The 20,519-nt window shown below is 35.5% G+C and overlaps 3 protein-coding genes across 3 annotated transcripts; all 3 read left to right on the forward strand.

The window, feature by feature from the left end:
* Nucleotides 1–969: 969 nt before the first annotated feature.
* LOC128172057 (uncharacterized) lies at nucleotides 970–8,543 on the forward strand. Its single transcript, XM_052837829.1, has 10 exons — nucleotides 970–975; nucleotides 2,574–2,636; nucleotides 3,488–3,550; nucleotides 4,597–4,737; nucleotides 4,847–4,939; nucleotides 5,852–5,992; nucleotides 6,102–6,194; nucleotides 7,107–7,250; nucleotides 7,360–7,452; nucleotides 8,365–8,543. The coding sequence occupies exons 4-10, from the start codon at nucleotides 4,686–4,688 to the stop codon at nucleotides 8,541–8,543; spliced, it is 795 nt and encodes a 264-aa protein (XP_052693789.1). The 5' UTR covers nucleotides 970–975; nucleotides 2,574–2,636; nucleotides 3,488–3,550; nucleotides 4,597–4,685.
* A 1,168-nt stretch (nucleotides 8,544–9,711) lies between these two features.
* Nucleotides 9,712–13,448, forward strand: LOC128172053 (uncharacterized). The gene is made up of 7 exons (XM_052837825.1): nucleotides 9,712–9,763; nucleotides 9,873–9,965; nucleotides 10,878–11,021; nucleotides 11,131–11,223; nucleotides 12,136–12,279; nucleotides 12,389–12,481; nucleotides 13,267–13,448. The coding sequence occupies exons 1-7, from the start codon at nucleotides 9,712–9,714 to the stop codon at nucleotides 13,446–13,448; spliced, it is 801 nt and encodes a 266-aa protein (XP_052693785.1).
* Nucleotides 13,449–14,616: 1,168 nt separating this feature from the next.
* On the forward strand, nucleotides 14,617–18,226 carry LOC128172054 (uncharacterized). The gene is made up of 7 exons (XM_052837826.1): nucleotides 14,617–14,668; nucleotides 14,778–14,870; nucleotides 15,783–15,926; nucleotides 16,036–16,128; nucleotides 17,041–17,184; nucleotides 17,294–17,386; nucleotides 18,045–18,226. Exons 1-7 carry the CDS (start codon nucleotides 14,617–14,619, stop codon nucleotides 18,224–18,226), a joined length of 801 nt encoding a protein of 266 aa, XP_052693786.1.
* The last annotated feature ends 2,293 nt before the right edge of the window (nucleotides 18,227–20,519 follow it).

A 20,519-nucleotide genomic window follows, 5' to 3' on the forward strand; every position in this document is an offset into this window, starting at 1 on the left:
GAAAAAAAATGGTGGACAGTGCCTATGAACGAACAGTGTTTAGCTGTTAATTAATATCTTATTTTCTCAGACAAAAAGGAGGGGGGATTTATATGCAATTATGACATCATTTTTCTAGAGGAGACAGATAACAAACATTTGCTTACTACAAAGTGGCATTTCAGACAAACTTTTATCTGTGTTTTGTAGTATTGATGCTACACATGTTTTACACGGACTATGTCGTTTTGTTAACGACGAAAAGCATGGAAATGCAGTTATGAAGTTAAAAATTATAAACAATTACCCAAGGCTTTGTTTATTTGCTGCCAAAGACATTGATCCTGGCGAGGAGATACGTTATGACTATGGAGATGAAAATGCTCCTTGGCGAAAGGTATTATTTACTTTCATATTTTATAAATTAAATGTTTAAGGTGTATATGTATGCATATAACTTGGCATTAACTAATACTACACAAGAGGTCATCACAGATCATCTTTTGCATTCAATTATTAACTAATCATAAATTAAAGCAACATCATTTTGCACCAGAAGCACTAGAATATGAAACCTCCTCTTTAAGTACATGCATACGTAACAGCATTTTGCGGGAACAGTATTTGACTTCTCATGATTACCGATTAAGTGTATAAAATAAACTTGTATTGTTAATGAAGGAATGAGAATGAAAATTATTCTGTACATAGACTAGTATATGCACTTTTTGTCTGTTTTTAGAAATATAGAGTAAATAGAGAGGAAAGAAAAGGTACTATTTGTTAATTGTTAATTACAAATTATTATGAAAACTGTAACTGAATTCAAAACATTAAATGATGTATGATTTGAGGTAATAGTATGACTCAATATGCAATGACTTTGGTTTATCTAGGAAAAAAGTTGGATTGAGTAATACTGAATTTTCTTTTACTGTAATAGTTGATGAGGATGATGATGACGATCCCTTTGATTTATTGAAAGAGACAACAGAGGTAAGGCATATGTGTGTGTGTCTATGTATATAAATACAGCAGTTAAGTAGTTACAATGTATTTACACTGGTGGTCAAGTACATGTTTTCTCTAGTCAAACATGGCGCGTCAGTATTAAATATGCAAATGCTTGATTTACTACACTATTTAAGTTTGGATTTTTTTTTATTACCATTTGAATAAGTTTCCAAGTGTCAACTAAGTTTTATCATAGTTGCATCAGTGTTGTATAAAGGGGAAAATAGATGTACTTGTTTGGCTATGGCATGAGTGTTTGTAATGTTTTATAAAAAAAAATGTGATGAATAAATATCATTTTCATTTTCCAAAATAATTTATATTTTTAGCATGGCAATTTCACTGGTGATTGGTCAAGTAGATCAAATTCAATATTTTAAGGCATACCCAAGTCATGAATTCTTACTTTGAATTTAATCAATACATCTATATTTATAGCCTTTACAATAATACACAACTTAAGTTTATTGATTTGGTTCCAAGTATTAGGGGTTGTGGATTTACATGTAAATGCAATTGCTACTTATTTACACCTATGAGAATCACTAGGATACTCTCATAACAATGTAAGATTTCCTGGTAAATATCATTTAATTTGTATCTTATATCATAGAACGCATCATAAGGTTTAGAAAATGTTTCAATTCACTTGGGCATGTCCTATTATTAAGTTAAAATCTAATTTTTAGATGTTATAACTAACATATATTATAATGTTAATATTTGTCAATGATTTTTGTTAAATTGTCTTTGCATGACAAATGACATACTTTCTCTTTATTCTGGTATTGACTGTTTTGAACACCACTAACAGTAATCAAGCAAACACAAAAAAGTACATTGAAATGTTTTAAAAAAAAAATATCAAATTGTGTTGCAAAAGGGATACTAATTGAAAAGTCTCAATGTTTGGCTCTTTCCGTCTTTTATGTTCTTTGTTTGCCCACAACATTTCTGTTGGACATATCATTTTGGTTGGTAAGTGTTTCTTTTAATGACCTTGACCCTTTACTGGCTTTTCCCAAAGATCAAACTTGTAGGACTTTGTGTAAAAGTGTAAAATCACACTTTTTTAAAATAAAGTACTTATAGTAATGTTGTTCTTCAAATAAAGTGGATCAAATAATAGTCAAAATGACAAAGACATCCTTTCAGACATGTATTTTTATGTTGCATAGAATTTATAGTAAGTAAACTTAACATTCTTTCTTCATAAGGTAGCTCACAAGTTTGCTGACATCACAATTAGAATCTCGACGTAGAAAGTTGAATGACTTGGCAAAACTGTACAATTATTTTTGCCATGCAAATAATTTTTAGCAAACTAAAAAATATATTTTAAAAAGCTTGAATACAGATTATACAAATATTGAATTAATATCAAGTGATAAAAATTTAAAGATGTAACATATAAGGTCTTTCTTTGTTCTATAAATTGTAATTGTCCATTAGAACTGTTCAATCTAAAATCATAATTATGTAACTAAATCATTTAAAACTTTGCTACTTTTACAACTAAAACTTCAACTAAGCATGTACATAAATAATCTACTACTTATCAAATCAATTTTCATCCTCAGGAGTGAAAAAATGTCAGGAAAGAAACCTGAAGACAGTTTGTGAAAAATCCAATGAGCGCTTTGGTAAGTTTATATAATTAAGTTTTAAGAAAATAATGGTCACTGGCCATTAATTATACCCCCCGCAAACAAAGTTTCTTATGGAGAAACATTGGAAGTTCTTACTTCACACAAATATTGCTCATGACCTAAGGGTGTGTCATGGCATTGACATAATGTCATTCGGTCAAGGCAGAAAAAGTGCAAAATTCGTGTCCATATCTTCCTTATTGAGATGCATTGAATGTTCTAACTTCACACAAATATAGCTTATGACCAAAGGATGTGTCATGACCTTGACCCAAGGTCATTTGAGGAAGTTCAAGGTAATTGTTTCAAAAATGCTAAATTATGTCTGTGCCATGTCTTGTATTAATGGAAATATTAGAAGCTAAAATTTGACACAAAGCTTGCTTTTCTCAGGCCACATAAGATTATTTTTAGATTCTCCTCCCCGTCTGTCTAAAAATGGCCAGCCCTGATGAAATTCAGAAAAAATCGGGCACAGTATACCAATAATTCAAAATGTTTTGATATTTAATGGCTGCTTGACATACGGATTTCGTTTGATTCGAGTCATGGTTGTTAACGGAAGGATGTCCTCATGCATTAACAGTTAAATTAAAATGGAATTAAAGGATAGAAATTGGTTTGTTTACTCCTATTAGCATTAACAGTTTTAAAAAATAGAGCAGTTGTTATTTATAGAAAATGAACAGTGAAATAGATTCATCCAATATTTTTTATAATAGCAAAAATACACGCGTTATGATTTTTTTCTTAGCGGGGGGTTATCAAATGTGAGCTTGCTCACAGTACCTCTAGTTATGATTAACTTTGGGAACTTGAGATATCTAAAGATAGTTGAATTTCAGGGAAGAGACGAAATGATGATAGCAAGAGAGGAAATTTTTATACAGAAGAAACTGATAATATAGGTAAGTATTCTGTGGCAGGTTTTTACAGTAGGGATACAGTGTCTATATGAAATTGATCATCCTGCATGTCCCCTATTGTGCCATGTTGAATGTGTACACAAAATGTCCCAAATACTGTTTAATCTAAAATGTGTTCACAAAGTGTCCCCAAATGTACCATGTAAAATGTGTACACAATGTCCCAAATACTGTTTTATATAACATGTGTACACAAAATGTCCCCAATTGTACCTAGTAAAATGTGTACAAAAAATGTCCCAAATGCTGTTTTATCTAAAATGTGTACACAAAATATCCCAATACTATTTTATCTAAAATGTGCACACAAAGTGTCCCCAAATGTACCAGGTGAAATGTGTACAAAAATGTCCCCTATTGTATCTTGTAAAATGTGGACAGAAAGTGTCCTCAAATGTAGCATGTTAAATGCGTACGTAAAATGCCCCATGTTGATTGATAAATTAATAAATACAGGTTTTGTCATTTAATATCATAATTGGTAGAGTAAAACTTGTTTAGTACGAACACGGATATAGAGAATTTTCAGATGTAGCGATTTTTTATGGAATCCCCGGTAAAAATCTTAACAAATCTTTAAGGTTATAACAAATTCAGATATAACGAGATTACGGATATAGCGAACTGATTTTCAGTCCTGTAGAGATGAAATATAATGAAATATAACACCTTTATAACAAATTGTTTTTACAGTTTAAAAAAGTTTTTACTACCAATTAATAAAATATTTTGAATGAATTTATTTTCATATAATTTTTTCAATATACAATCCGATTATTAAAGATATCAAAAGTAATGAATTTTTATTTTAAGCCTCAATTAGCAAAATTTATAGTCTGGTGAAAGAAAACATGTGTATATAGTGAATTTGCTAAAGATGTTGTTACAAATTTATTATATGGATATAACCAATTATGGATATAACAAAGTAATTCCATTGGACCCTAGGACATCGCTATAACCGAGTTTTACTGTATACAGTATGCCCATAGGGTAAAATGATTTTAAAGTTGATGTTTGAATTTCAGTGAAACAACGACGACTACAGGGAAGATCTGGCAAAGATGACTCCTCGTCTTCCTCTTCCTCTCTCTCCTCCTCCTCCTCCTCAAAGGAGATGGCCACTACTGACCACAGGAGGGATGACAAACAGACACCTGTTGATTTAGGTGTGTATAGAAATAAACAAGACCTAGATTATGCTTGATTTTACAGTGTATTGCAGAACATAATGAAGTTAATAACTCAACTACATGTAACGTATTTTGTGACTTGTAGCGAACAGTATGACGGATATGCTTACGTGTAACACAGAGTCAGGCGAAAAAGATGATGACAAGGGAGAATGCACAGAAGAAGGTGATGATATTGGTAAGTATGCTGTGGCAGGTTTATACAGTAGGAATACCGTGTGTATATGAAATGGATTTCATTATTTACGTAGGAGTGTGATATCTTTTGTGCTATCTGTCATCTTCATGTAATGAGTGTCCCCTATTGTACCATGTGAAATGTGTACACAAAATGTCCCCAATTGTACCCTGTAAAATGTATACACAAAATGTCCCGAATGCTGTTTTTTCTTTTGTGCTATCTGTCATCTTCATGAAATGAGTATCCCCTATTGTGCCATGTGAAATGTGTACACAACATGTCCCCAATTGTACCCTGTAAAATGTATACACAAAATGTCCCGAATGCTGTTTTATCTTTTGTGCTATCTTTCATCTTCATGTAATGAGTGTCCCCTATTGTACCATGTGAAATGTGTACACAAAATGTCCCCAATTGTACCCTGTAAAATGTATACACAAAGAGTCCCAAATGTACCAAGTTAAAGGTGTACACAAAATGCTCTTTGTTGATTGAATGTTTATTTAGTATAGTGTGGTGGGTTATCAATCAACAACGGGCATTTTGTGTACAAAATTTGCACTGTACAATTGGCGATATTTTGTGCGGTAGGTTTATACAGTAGGGTACAGTGTCTATATGAAATGGATTTCATTTTTTACGTAGGAGTTTGTTAACATTGATAATTAACGTCAACTCAGGGTGCTATCTGTCATCTTCATGAAATGCATGTCCCCTATTGTGCCATGTGAAATGTGTACACAAAGTGTTCCCAATTGTACCATGACAAAATATGTACACAAAATGTCCCAAAAGCTGTTTTATCTAAAATGTGTACAAATAAATACAGGTTCTGTCATTTGATAACATAATTGATACACAATATGCTTATAAGATGTAATGATTTCAAACTTGATGATTGAATTTCAGTGAAACAACGACGACGACAGGGAAGATCTGGCAAAGATGACTCCTCGTCTTCCTCTTCCTCTCTCTCCTCCTCCTCCTCCTCAAAGGAGATGGCCACTACTGACCACAGGAGGGATGACAAACAGACACCTGTTGATTTAGGTGTGTATAGAAATAAACAAGACCTAGATTATGCTTGATTTTACAGTGTATTGCAGAACATAATGAAGTTAATAACTCAACTACATGTAACGTATTTTGTGACTTGTAGCGAACAGTATGACGGATATGCTTACGTGTAACACAGAGTCAGGCGAAAAAGATGATGACAAGGGAGAATGCACAGAAGAAGGTGATGATATTGGTAAGTATGCTGTGGCAGGTTTATACAGTAGGAATACCGTGTGTATATGAAATGGATTTCATTATTTACGTAGGAGTGTGATATCTTTTGTGCTATCTGTCATCTTCATGTAATGAGTGTCCCCTATTGTACCATGTGAAATGTGTACACAAAATGTCCCCAATTGTACCCTGTAAAATGTATACACAAAATGTCCCGAATGCTGTTTTTTCTTTTGTGCTATCTGTCATCTTCATGAAATGAGTATCCCCTATTGTGCCATGTGAAATGTGTACACAACATGTCCCCAATTGTACCCTGTAAAATGTATACACAAAATGTCCCGAATGCTGTTTTATCTTTTGTGCTATCTTTCATCTTCATGTAATGAGTGTCCCCTATTGTACCATGTGAAATGTGTACACAAAATGTCCCCAATTGTACCCTGTAAAATGTATACACAAAGAGTCCCAAATGTACCATGTTAAAGGTGTACACAAATTGCTCTTTGTTGATTGAATGTTTATTTAGTATAGTGTGGTGGGTTATCAATCAACAACGGGCATTTTGTGTACAAAATTTGCACTGTACAATTGGCGATATTTTGTGCGGTAGGTTTATACAGTAGGGTACAGTGTCTATATGAAATGGATTTCATTTTTTACGTAGGAGTTTGTTAACATTGATAATTAACGTCAACTCAGGGTGCTATCTGTCATCTTCATGAAATGCATGTCCCCTATTGTGCCATGTGAAATGTGTACACAAAGTGTTCCCAATTGTACCATGACAAAATATGTACACAAAATGTCCCAAAAGCTGTTTTATCTAAAATGTGTACAAATAAATACAGGTTCTGTCATTTGATAACATAATTGTTACACAATATGCTTATAAGATGTAATGATTTCAAACTTGATGATTGAATTTCAGTGAAACAACGACGACGACAGGGAAGATCTGGCAAGAACGTCTCCTCGTCTTCCTCTTCCTCTCTCTCCTCCTCCTCCTCCTCCTCAAAGGAGATGGCCACTACTGACCACAGGAGGGATGACAAACAGACACCTGTTGATTTAGGTGTGTATAGAAATAAACAAGACCTAGATTATGCTTGATTTTACAGTGTATTGCAGAACATAATGAAGTTAATAACTCAACTACATGTAACGTATTTTGTGACTTGTAGCGAACAGTATGACGGATATGCTTACGTGTAACACAGAGTCAGGCGAAAAAGATGATGACAAGGAAGAATGCACAGAAGAAGGTGATGATATTGGTAAGTATGCTGTGGCAGGTTTATACAGTAGGAATACCGTGTGTATATGAAATGGATTTCATTATTTACGTAGGAGTGTGATATCTTTTGTGCTATCTGTCATCTTCATGTAATGAGTGTCCCCTATTGTACCATGTGAAATGTGTACACAAAATGTCCCCAATTGTACCCTGTAAAATGTATACACAAAATGTCCCGAATGCTGTTTTATCTTTTGTGCTATCTGTCATCTTCATGAAATGAGTATCCCCTATTGTGCCATGTGAAATGTGTACACAACATGTCCCCAATTGTACCCTGTAAAATGTATACACAAAATGTCCCGAATGCTGTTTTATCTTTTGTGCTATCTTTCATCTTCATGTAATGAGTGTCCCCTATTGTACCATGTGAAATGTGTACACAAAATGTCCCCAATTGTACCCTGTAAAATGTATACACAAAGAGTCCCAAATGTACCAAGTTAAAGGTGTACACAAAATGCTCTTTGTTGATTGAATGTTTATTTAGTATAGTGTGGTGGGTTATCAATCAACAACGGGCATTTTGTGTACAAAATTTGCACTGTACAATTGGCGATATTTTGTGCGGTAGGTTTATACAGTAGGGTACAGTGTCTATATGAAATGGATTTCATTTTTTACGTAGGAGTTTGTTAACATTGATAATTAACGTCAACTCAGGGTGCTATCTGTCATCTTCATGAAATGCATGTCCCCTATTGTGCCATGTGAAATGTGTACACAAAGTGTTCCCAATTGTACCATGACAAAATATGTACACAAAATGTCCCAAAAGCTGTTTTATCTAAAATGTGTACAAATAAATACAGGTTCTGTCATTTGATAACATAATTGATACACAATATGCTTATAAGATGTAATGATTTCAAACTTGATGATTGAATTTCAGTGAAACAACGACGACGACAGGGAAGATCTGGCAAAGAGGACTCCTCGTCTTCCTCTTCCTCTCTCTCCTCCTCCTCCTCCTCAAAGGAGATGGCCACTACTGACCACAGGAGGGATGACAAACAGACACCTGTTGATTTAGGTGTGTATAGAAATAAACAAGACCTAGATTATGCTTGATTTTACAGTGTATTGCAGAACATAATGAAGTTAATAACTCAACTACATGTAACGTATTTTGTGACTTGTAGCGAACAGTATGACGGATATGCTTACGTGTAACACAGAGTCAGGCGAAAAAGATGATGACAAGGGAGAATGCACAGAAGAAGGTGATGATATTGGTAAGTATGCTGTGGCAGGTTTATACAGTAGGAATACCGTGTGTATATGAAATGGATTTCATTATTTACGTAGGAGTGTGATATCTTTTGTGCTATCTGTCATCTTCATGTAATGAGTGTCCCCTATTGTACCATGTGAAATGTGTACACAAAATGTCCCCAATTGTACCCTGTAAAATGTATACACAAAATGTCCCGAATGCTGGTTTTTCTTTTGTGCTATCTGTCATCTTCATGAAATGAGTATCCCCTATTGTGCCATGTGAAATGTGTACACAACATGTCCCCAATTGTACCCTGTAAAATGTATACACAAAATGTCCCGAATGCTGTTTTATCTTTTGTGCTATCTTTCATCTTCATGTAATGAGTGTCCCCTATTGTACCATGTGAAATGTGTACACAAAATGTCCCCAATTGTACCCTGTAAAATGTATACACAAAGAGTCCCAAATGTACCATGTTAAAGGTGTACACAAATTGCTCTTTGTTGATTGAATGTTTATTTAGTATAGTGTGGTGGGTTATCAATCAACAACGGGCATTTTGTGTACAAAATTTGCACTGTACAATTGGCGATATTTTGTGCGGTAGGTTTATACAGTAGGGTACAGTGTCTATATGAAATGGATTTCATTTTTTACGTAGGAGTTTGTTAACATTGATAATTAACGTCAACTCAGGGTGCTATCTGTCATCTTCATGAAATGCATGTCCCCTATTGTGCCATGTGAAATGTGTACACAAAGTGTTCCCAATTGTACCATGACAAAATATGTACACAAAATGTCCCAAAAGCTGTTTTATCTAAAATGTGTACAAATAAATACAGGTTCTGTCATTTGATAACATAATTGTTACACAATATGCTTATAAGATGTAATGATTTCAAACTTGATGATTGAATTTCAGTGAAACAACGACGACGACAGGGAAGATCTGGCAAGAACGTCTCCTCGTCTTCCTCTTCCTCTCTCTCCTCCTCCTCCTCCTCCTCAAAGGAGATGGCCACTACTGACCACAGGAGGGATGACAAACAGACACCTGTTGATTTAGGTGTGTATAGAAATAAACAAGACCTAGATTATGCTTGATTTTACAGTGTATTGCAGAACATAATGAAGTTAATAACTCAACTACATGTAACGTATTTTGTGACTTGTAGCGAACAGTATGACGGATATGCTTACGTGTAACACAGAGTCAGGCGAAAAAGATGATGACAAGGAAGAATGCACAGAAGAAGGTGATGATATTGGTAAGTATGCTGTGGCAGGTTTATACAGTAGGAATACCGTGTGTATATGAAATGGATTTCATTATTTACGTAGGAGTGTGATATCTTTTGTGCTATCTGTCATCTTCATGTAATGAGTGTCCCCTATTGTACCATGTGAAATGTGTACACAAAATGTCCCCAATTGTACCCTGTAAAATGTATACACAAAATGTCCCGAATGCTGTTTTATCTTTTGTGCTATCTGTCATCTTCATGAAATGAGTATCCCCTATTGTGCCATGTGAAATGTGTACACAACATGTCCCCAATTGTACCCTGTAAAATGTATACACAAAATGTCCCGAATGCTGTTTTATCTTTTGTGCTATCTTTCATCTTCATGTAATGAGTGTCCCCTATTGTACCATGTGAAATGTGTACACAAAATGTCCCCAATTGTACCCTGTAAAATGTATACACAAAGAGTCCCAAATGTACCAAGTTAAAGGTGTACACAAAATGCTCTTTGTTGATTGAATGTTTATTTAGTATAGTGTGGTGGGTTATCAATCAACAACGGGCATTTTGTGTACAAAATTTGCACTGTACAATTGGCGATATTTTGTGCGGTAGGTTTATACAGTAGGGTACAGTGTCTATATGAAATGGATTTCATTTTTTACGTAGGAGTTTGTTAACATTGATAATTAACGTCAACTCAGGGTGCTATCTGTCATCTTCATGAAATGCATGTCCCCTATTGTGCCATGTGAAATGTGTACACAAAGTGTTCCCAATTGTACCATGACAAAATATGTACACAAAATGTCCCAAAAGCTGTTTTATCTAAAATGTGTACAAATAAATACAGGTTCTGTCATTTGATAACATAATTGATACACAATATGCTTATAAGATGTAATGATTTCAAACTTGATGATTGAATTTCAGTGAAACAACGACGACGACAGGGAAGATCTGGCAAGAACGTCTCCTCGTCTTCCTCTTCCTCTCTCTCCTCCTCCTCCTCCTCCTCAAAAGAGATGGCCACTACTGACCACAGGAGGGATGACAAACAGACACCTGTTGATTTAGGTGTGTATAGAAATAAACAAGACCTAGATTATGCTTGATTTTGCAGTGTATTGCAGAACATAGTGAAGTTAATAACTCAACTACATGTAACGTATTTTGTGACTTGTAGCGAACAGTATGACGGATATGCTTACGTGTAACACAGAGTCAGGCGAAAAAGATGATGACAAGGAAGAATGCACAGAAGAAGGTGATGATATTGGTAAGTATGCTGTGGCAGGTTTATACAGTAGGAATACAGTGTGTATATGAAATGGATTTCATTATTTACGTAGGAGTGTGATATCTTTTGTGCTATCTTTCATCTTCATGTAATGAGTGTCCCCTATTGTACCATGTGAAATGTGTACACAAAATGTCCCCAATTGTACCCTGTAAAATGTATACACAAAATGTCCCGAATGCTGTTTTTTCTTTTGTGCTATCTGTCATCTTCATGAAATGAGTATCCCCTATTGTGCCATGTGAAATGTGTACACAACATGTCCCCAATTGTACCCTGTAAAATGTATACACAAAATGTCCCGAATGCTGTTTTATCTTTTGTGCTATCTTTCATCTTCATGTAATGAGTGTCCCCTATTGTACCATGTGAAATGTGTACACAAAATGTCCCCAATTGTACCCTGTAAAATGTATACACAAAGAGTCCCAAATGTACCATGTTAAAGGTGTACACAAAATGCTCTTTGTTGATTGAATGTTTATTTAGTATAGTGTGGTGGGTTATCAATCAACAACGGGCATTTTGTGTACAAAATTTGCACTGTACAATTGGCGATATTTTGTGCGGTAGGTTTATACAGTAGGGTACAGTGTCTATATGAAATGGATTTCATTTTTTACGTAGGAGTTTGTTAACATTGATAATTAACGTCAACTCAGGGTGCTATCTGTCATCTTCATGAAATGCATGTCCCCTATTGTGCCATGTGAAATGTGTACACAAAGTGTTCCCAATTGTACCATGACAAAATATGTACACAAAATGTCCCAAAAGCTGTTTTATCTAAAATGTGTACAAATAAATACAGGTTCTGTCATTTGATAACATAATTGTTACACAATATGCTTATAAGATGTAATGATTTCAAACTTGATGATTGAATTTCAGTGAAACAACGACGACGACAGGGAAGATCTGGCAAGAACGTCTCCTCGTCTTCCTCTTCCTCTCTCTCCTCCTCCTCCTCCTCCTCAAAAGAGATGGCCACTACTGACCACAGGAGGGATGACAAACAGACACCTATTGATTTAGGTGTGTATAGAAATAAACAAGACCTAGATTATGCTTGATTTTACAGTGTATTGCAGAACATAATGAAGTTAATAACTCAACTACATGTAACGTATTTTGTGACTTGTAGCGAACAGTACGACGGATATGCTTACGTGTAACACAGAGTCAGGCGAAAAAGATGATGACAAGGAAGAATGCACAGAAGAAAGTGATGATATTGGTAAGTATGCTGTTGCAGGTTTATACAGTAGGAATACAGTGTGTATATGAAATGGATTTCATTATTTACGTAGGAGTGTGATATCTTTTGTGCTATCTGTCATCTTCATGTAATGAGTGTCCCCTATTGTACCATGTGAAATGTGTACACAAAATGTCCCCAATTGTACCCTGTAAAATGTATACACAAAATGTCCCGAATGCTGTTTTATCTTTTGTGCTATCTGTCATCTTCATGAAATGAGTATCCCCTATTGTACCATGTGAAATGTGTACACAAAATGTCCCCAATTGTACCCTGTAAAATGTATACACAAAGAGTCCCAAATGTACCATGTTAAAGGTGTACACAAAATGCTCTTTGTTGATTGAATGTTTATTTAGTATAGTGTGGTGGGTTATCAATCAACAACGGGCATTTTGTGTACAAAATTTGCACTGTACAATTGGCGATATTTTGTGCGGTAGGTTTATACAGTAGGGTACAGTGTCTATATGAAATGGATTTCATTTTTTACGTAGGAGTTTGTTAACATTGATAATTAACGTCAACTCAGGGTGCTATCTGTCATCTTCATGAAATGCATGTCCCCTATTGTGCCATGTGAAATGTGTACACAAAGTGTTCCCAATTGTACCATGACAAAATATGTACACAAAATGTCCCAAAAGCTGTTTTATCTAAAATGTGTACAAATAAATACAGGTTCTGTCATTTGATAACATAATTGTTACACAATATGCTTATAAGATGTAATGATTTCAAACTTGATGATTGAATTTCAGTGAAACAACGACGACGACAGGGAAGATCTGGCAAGAACGTCTCCTCGTCTTCCTCTTCCTCTCTCTCCTCCTCCTCCTCCTCCTCAAAGGAGATGGCCACTACTGACCACAGGAGGGATGACAAACAGACACCTGTTGATTTAGGTGTGTATAGAAATAAACAAGACCTAGATTATGCTTGATTTTACAGTGTATTGCAGAACATAATGAAGTTAATAACTCAACTACATGTAACGTATTTTGTGACTTGTAGCGAACAGTATGACGGATATGCTTACGTGTAACACAGAGTCAGGCGAAAAAGATGATGACAAGGAAGAATGCACAGAAGAAGGTGATGATATTGGTAAGTATGCTGTGGCAGGTTTATACAGTAGGAATACCGTGTGTATATGAAATGGATTTCATTATTTACGTAGGAGTGTGATATCTTTTGTGCTATCTGTCATCTTCATGTAATGAGTGTCCCCTATTGTACCATGTGAAATGTGTACACAAAATGTCCCCAATTGTACCCTGTAAAATGTATACACAAAATGTCCCGAATGCTGTTTTATCTTTTGTGCTATCTGTCATCTTCATGAAATGAGTATCCCCTATTGTGCCATGTGAAATGTGTACACAACATGTCCCCAATTGTACCCTGTAAAATGTATACACAAAATGTCCCGAATGCTGTTTTATCTTTTGTGCTATCTTTCATCTTCATGTAATGAGTGTCCCCTATTGTACCATGTGAAATGTGTACACAAAATGTCCCCAATTGTACCCTGTAAAATGTATACACAAAGAGTCCCAAATGTACCATGTTAAAGGTGTACACAAAATGCTTTTTGTTGATTGAATGTTTATTTAGTATAGTGTGGTGGGTTATCAATCAACAACGGGCATTTTGTGTACAAAATTTGCACTGTAGAATTGGCGATATTTTGTGCGGTAGGTTTATACAGTAGGGTACAGTGTCTATATGAAATGGATTTCATTTTTTACGTAGGAGTTTGTTAACATTGATAATTAACGTCAACTCAGGGTGCTATCTGTCATCTTCATGAAATGCATGTCCCCTATTGTGCCATGTGAAATGTGTACACAAAGTGTTCCCAATTGTACCATGACAAAATATGTACACAAAATGTCCCAAAAGCTGTTTTATCTAAAATGTGTACAAATAAATACAGGTTCTGTCATTTGATAACATAATTGTTACACAATATGCTTATAAGATGTAATGATTTCAAACTTGATGATTGAATTTCAGTGAAACAACGACGACGACAGGGAAGATCTGGCAAGAACGTCTCCTCGTCTTCCTCTTCCTCTCTCTCCTCCTCCTCCTCCTCCTCAAAAGAGATGGCCACTACTGACCACAGGAGGGATGACAAACAGACACCTATTGATTTAGGTGTGTATAGAAATAAACAAGACCTAGATTATGCTTGATTTTACAGTGTATTGCAGAACATAATGAAGTTAATAACTCAACTACATGTAACGTATTTTGTGACTTGTAGCGAACAGTACGACGGATATGCTTACGTGTAACACAGAGTCAGGCGAAAAAGATGATGACAAGGAAGAATGCACAGAAGAAAGTGATGATATTGGTAAGTATGCTGTTGCAGGTTTATACAGTAGGAATACAGTGTGTATATGAAATGGATTTCATTATTTACGTAGGAGTGTGATATCTTTTGTGCTATCTGTCATCTTCATGTAATGAGTGTCCCTTATTGTACCATGTGAAATGTGTACACAAAATGTCCCCAATTGTACCCTGTAAAATGTATCCACAAAATGTCCCGAATGCTGTTTTTTCTTTTGTGCTATCTGTCATCTTCATGAAATGAGTATCCCCTATTGTGCCATGTGAAATGTGTACACAACATGTCCCCAATTGTACCCTGTAAAATGTATACACAAAATGTCCCGAATGCTGTTTTATCTTTTGTGCTATCTTTCATCTTCATGTAATGAGTGTCCCCTATTGTACCATGTGAAATGTGTACACAAAATGTCCCCAATTGTACCCTGTTAAATGTATACACAAAGAGTCCCAAATGTACCATGTTAAAGGTGTACACAAAATGCTCTTTGTTGATTGAATGTTTATTTAGTATAGTGTGGTGGGTTATCAATCAACAACGGGCATTTTGTGTACAAAATTTGCACTGTAGAATTGGCGATATTTTGTGCGGTAGGTTTATACAGTAGGGTACAGTGTCTATATGAAATGGATTTCATTTTTTACGTAGGAGTTTGTTAACATTGATAATTAACGTCAACTCAGGGTGCTATCTGTCATCTTCATGAAATGCATGTCCCCTATTGTGCCATGTGAAATGTGTACACAAAGTGTCCCCAATTGTACCATGACAAAATATGTACACAAAATGTCCCAAAAGCTGTTTTATCTAAAATGTGTACAAATAAATACAGGTTCTGTCATTTGATAACATAATTGATACACAATATGCTTATAAGATGTAATGATTTCAAACTTGATGATTGAATTTCAGTGAAACAACGAGGACGACAGGGAAGATCTGGCAAGAACGTCTCCTCGTCTTCCTCTTCCTCTCTCTCCTCCTCTTCCTCCTCCTCAAAAGAGATGGCTACTACTGACCACAGGAGGGATGACAAACAGACACCTGTTGATTTAGGTGTGTATAGAAATAAACAAGACCTAGATTATGCTTGATTTTGCAGTGTATTGCAGAACATAATGAAGTTAATAACTCAACTACATGTAACGTATTTTGTGACTTGTAGCGAACAGTATGACGGATATGCTTACGTGTAACACAGAGTCAGGCGAAAAAGATGATGACAAGGAAGAATGCACAGAAGAAGGTGATGATATTGGTAAGTATGCTGTGGCAGGTTTATACAGTAGGAATACAGTGTGTATATGAAATGGATTTCATTATTTACGTAGGAGTGTGATATCTTTTGTGCTATCTGTCATCTTCATGTAATGAGTGTCCCCTATTGTACCATGTGAAATGTGTACACAAAATGTCCCCAATTGTACCCTGTAAAATGTATACACAAAATGTCCCGAATGCTGTTTTATCTTTTGTGCTATCTGTCATCTTCATGAAATGAGTATCCCCTATTGTGCCATGTGAAATGTGTACACAACATGTCCCCAATTGTACCCTGTAAAATGTATACACAAAATGTCCCGAATGCTGTTTTATCTTTTGTGCTATCTTTCATCTTCATGTAATGAGTGTCCCCTATTGTACCATGTGAAATGTGTACACAAAATGTCCCCAATTGTACCCTGTTAAATGTATACACAAAGAGTCCCAAATGTTCCAGGTTAAAGGTGTACACAAAATGCTCTTAGCTGATTGAATGTTTATTTAGTATAGTGTGGTGGGTTATCAATCAACAACGGGCATTTTGTGTACAAAATTTGCACTGTACAATTGGCGATATTTTGTGCGGTAGGTTTATATAGTAGGGTACAGTGTCTATATGAAATGGATTTCATTTTTTACGTAGGAGTTTGTTAACATTGATAATTAACGTCAACTCAGGGTGCTATCTGTCATCTTCATGAAATGCATGTCCCCTATTGTGCCATGTGAAATGTGTACACAAAGTGTTCCCAATTGTACCATGACAAAATATGTACACAAAATGTCCCAAAAGCTGTTTTATCTAAAATGTGTACAAATAAATACAGGTTCTGTCATTTGATAACATAATTGATACACAATATGCTTATAAGATGTAATGATTTCAAACTTGATGATTGAATTTCAGTGAAACAACGACGACGACAGGGAAGATCTGGCAAGAACGTCTCCTCGTCTTCCTCTTCCTCTCTCTCCTCCTCCTCCTCCTTCTCAAAAGAGATGGCCACTACTGACCACAGGAGGGATGACAAACAGACACCTGTTGATTTAGGTGTGTATAGAAATAAACAAGACCTAGATTATGCTTGATTTTACAGTGTATTGCAGAACATAGTGAAGTTAATAACTCAACTACATGTAACGTATTTTGTGACTTGTAGCGAACAGTACGACGGATATGCTTACGTGTAACACAGAGTCAGGCGAAAAAGATGATGACAAGGAAGAATGCACAGAAGAAGGTGATGATATTGGTAAGTATGCTGTGGCAGGTTTATACAGTAGGAATACAGTGTGTATATGAAATGGATTTCATTATTTACGTAGGAGTGTGATATCTTTTGTGCTATCTGTCATCTTCATGTAATGAGTGTCCCCTATTGTACCATGTGAAATGTGTACACAAAATGTCCCCAATTGTACCCTGTAAAATGTATACACAAAGAATCCCAAATGTACCATGTTAAAGGTGTACACAAAATGCTCTTTGTTGATTGAATGTTTATTTAGTATAGTGTGGTGGGTTATCAATCAACAACGGGCATTTTGTGTACAAAATTTGCACTGTACAATTGGCGATATTTTGTGCGGTAGGTTTACACAATAGGGTACAGTGTCTATATGAAATGGATTTCATTTTTTACGTAGGAGTTTGTTAACATTGATAATTAACGTCAACTCAGGGTGCTATCTGTCATCTTCATGAAATGCATGTCCCTTATTGTGCCATGTGAAATGTGTACACAAAGTGTCCCCAATTGTACCATGACAAAATATGTACACAAAATGTCCCAAAAGCTGTTTTATCTAAAATGTGTACAAATAAATACAGGTTCTGTCATTTGATAACATAATTGATACACAATATGCTTATAAGATGTAATGATTTCAAACTTGATGATTGAATTTCAGTGAAACAACGACGACGACAGGGAAGATCTGGCAAGAACGTCTCCTCGTCTTCCTCTTCCTCTCTCTCCTCCTCCTCCTCCTCCTCAAAAGAGATGGCCACTTCTGACCACAGGAGGGATGACAAACAGACACCTGTTGATTTAGGTGTGTATAGAAATAAACAAGACCTAGATTATGCTTGATTTTACAGTGTATTGCAGAACATAGTGAAGTTAATAACTCAACTACATGTAACGTATTTTGTGACTTGTAGCGAACAGTACGACCGATATGCTTACGTGTAACACAGAGTCAGGCGAAAAAGATGATGACAAGGAAGAATGCACAGAAGAAGGTGATGATATTGGTAAGTATGCTGTGGCAGGTTTATACAGTAGGAATACAGTGTGTATATGAAATGGATTTCATTATTTACGTAGGAGTGTGATATCTTTTGTGCTATCTGTCATCTTCATGAAATGAGTATCCCCTATTGTACCATGTGAAATGTTTACACAAAATGTCCCCAATTGTACCCTGTAAAATGTATACACAAAATGTCCCGAATGCTGTTTTTTCTTTTGTGCTATCTGTCATCTTCATGTAATGAGTATCCTCTATTATGCCATGTGAAATGTGTACACAATATGTCCCCAATTGTACCCTGTAAAATGTATACACAAAATGTCCCGAATGCTGTTTTATCTTTTGTGCTATCTTTCATCTTCATGTAATGAGTGTCCCCTATTGTACTATGTGAAATGTGTACACATGTCCCCAATTGTACCCTGTAAAATGTATACACAAAATGTCCCGAATGCTGTTTTATCTTTTGTGCTATCTTTCATCTTCATGTAATGAGTGTCCCCTATTGTACCATGTGAAATGTGTACACAAAATGTCCCCAATTGTACCCTGTTAAATGTATACACAAAGAGTCCCAAATGTTCCAGGTTAAAGGTGTACACAAAATGCTCTTAGCTGATTGAATGTTTATTTAGTATAGTGTGGTGGGTTATCAATCAACAACGGGCATTTTGTGTACAAAATTTGCACTGTACAATTGGCGATATTTTGTGCGGTAGGTTTATATAGTAGGGTACAGTGTCTATATGAAATAGATTTCATTTTTTACGTAGGAGTTTGTTAACATTGATAATTAACTTCAACTCAGGGTGCTATCTGTCATCTTCATGAAATGCATGTCCCCTATTGTGCCATGTGAAATGTGTACACAAAGTGTCCCCAATTGTACCATGACAAAATATGTACACAAAATGTCCCAAAAGCTGTTTTATCTAAAATGTGTACAAATAAATACAGGTTCTGTCATTTGATAACATAATTGATACACAATATGCTTATAAGATGTAATGATTTCAAACTTGATGATTGAATTTCAGTGAAACAACGACGACGACGACAGGGAAGATCTGGCAAGAACGTCTCCTCGTCTTCCTCTCTCTCCTCCTCCTCCTCCTCTTTAAAAGAGATGGCCACTACTGACCACAGGAGGAAAGACAAACAGACACCTGTTGATTTAGGTGTGTATAGAAATAAACAAGCCCTAGATTATGCTTGATTTTACAGTGTATTGCAGAACATAGTGAAGTTAATAACTCAACTACATGTAACTTATTTTGTGACTTGTAGCGAACAGTATGACGGATATGCTTACGTGTAACACAGAGTCAGGCGAAAAAGATGATGACAAAGAAGAATGCACAGAAGAAGGTGATGATATTGGTAAGTATCCTGTGGCAGGTTTATACAGTAGGAATACCGTGTGTATATGAAATGGATTTCATTATTTACGTAGGAGTGTGATATCTTTTGTGCTATCTTTCATCTTCATGTAATGAGTGTCCCCTATTGTACCATGTGAAATGTGTACACAAAATGACCCCAATTGTACCCTGTAAAATATATACACAAAGAGTCCCAAATGTACCAAGTTAAAGGTGTACACAAAATGCTCTTTGTTGATTGAATGTTTATTTAGTATAGTGTGGTGGGTTATCAATCACCAACGGGCATTTTGTGTACAAAATTTGCACTGTACAATTGGGGATATTTTGTGCTGTAGGTTTATACAGTAGGATACAGTGTCTATATGAAATGGATTTCATTTTTTAAGTAGGAGTTTGTTAACATTGATAATTAACGTCAACTCAGGGTGCTATCTGTCATCTTCATGAAATGCATGTCCCCTATTGTGCCATGTGAAATGTGTACACAAAGCGTCCCCAATTGTACCATGACAAAATATGTACACAAAATGTCCCAAAAGCTGTTTTATCTAAAATGTGTACAAATAAATACAGGTTCTGTCATTTGATAACATAATTGATACACAATATGGTTATAAGATGTAATGATTTCAAACTTGATGACTGAATTTCAGTGAAACAACGACGACGACAGGGAAGATCTGGCAAGAACGTCTCCTTGTCTTCCTCTTCCTCTCTCTCCTCCTCCTCCTCCTCTTTAAAAGAG

This window comes from Crassostrea angulata, chromosome 2 (assembly GCF_025612915.1).
Source record: "Crassostrea angulata isolate pt1a10 chromosome 2, ASM2561291v2, whole genome shotgun sequence".
NCBI lineage: Eukaryota > Metazoa > Mollusca > Bivalvia > Ostreida > Ostreidae > Magallana > Magallana angulata.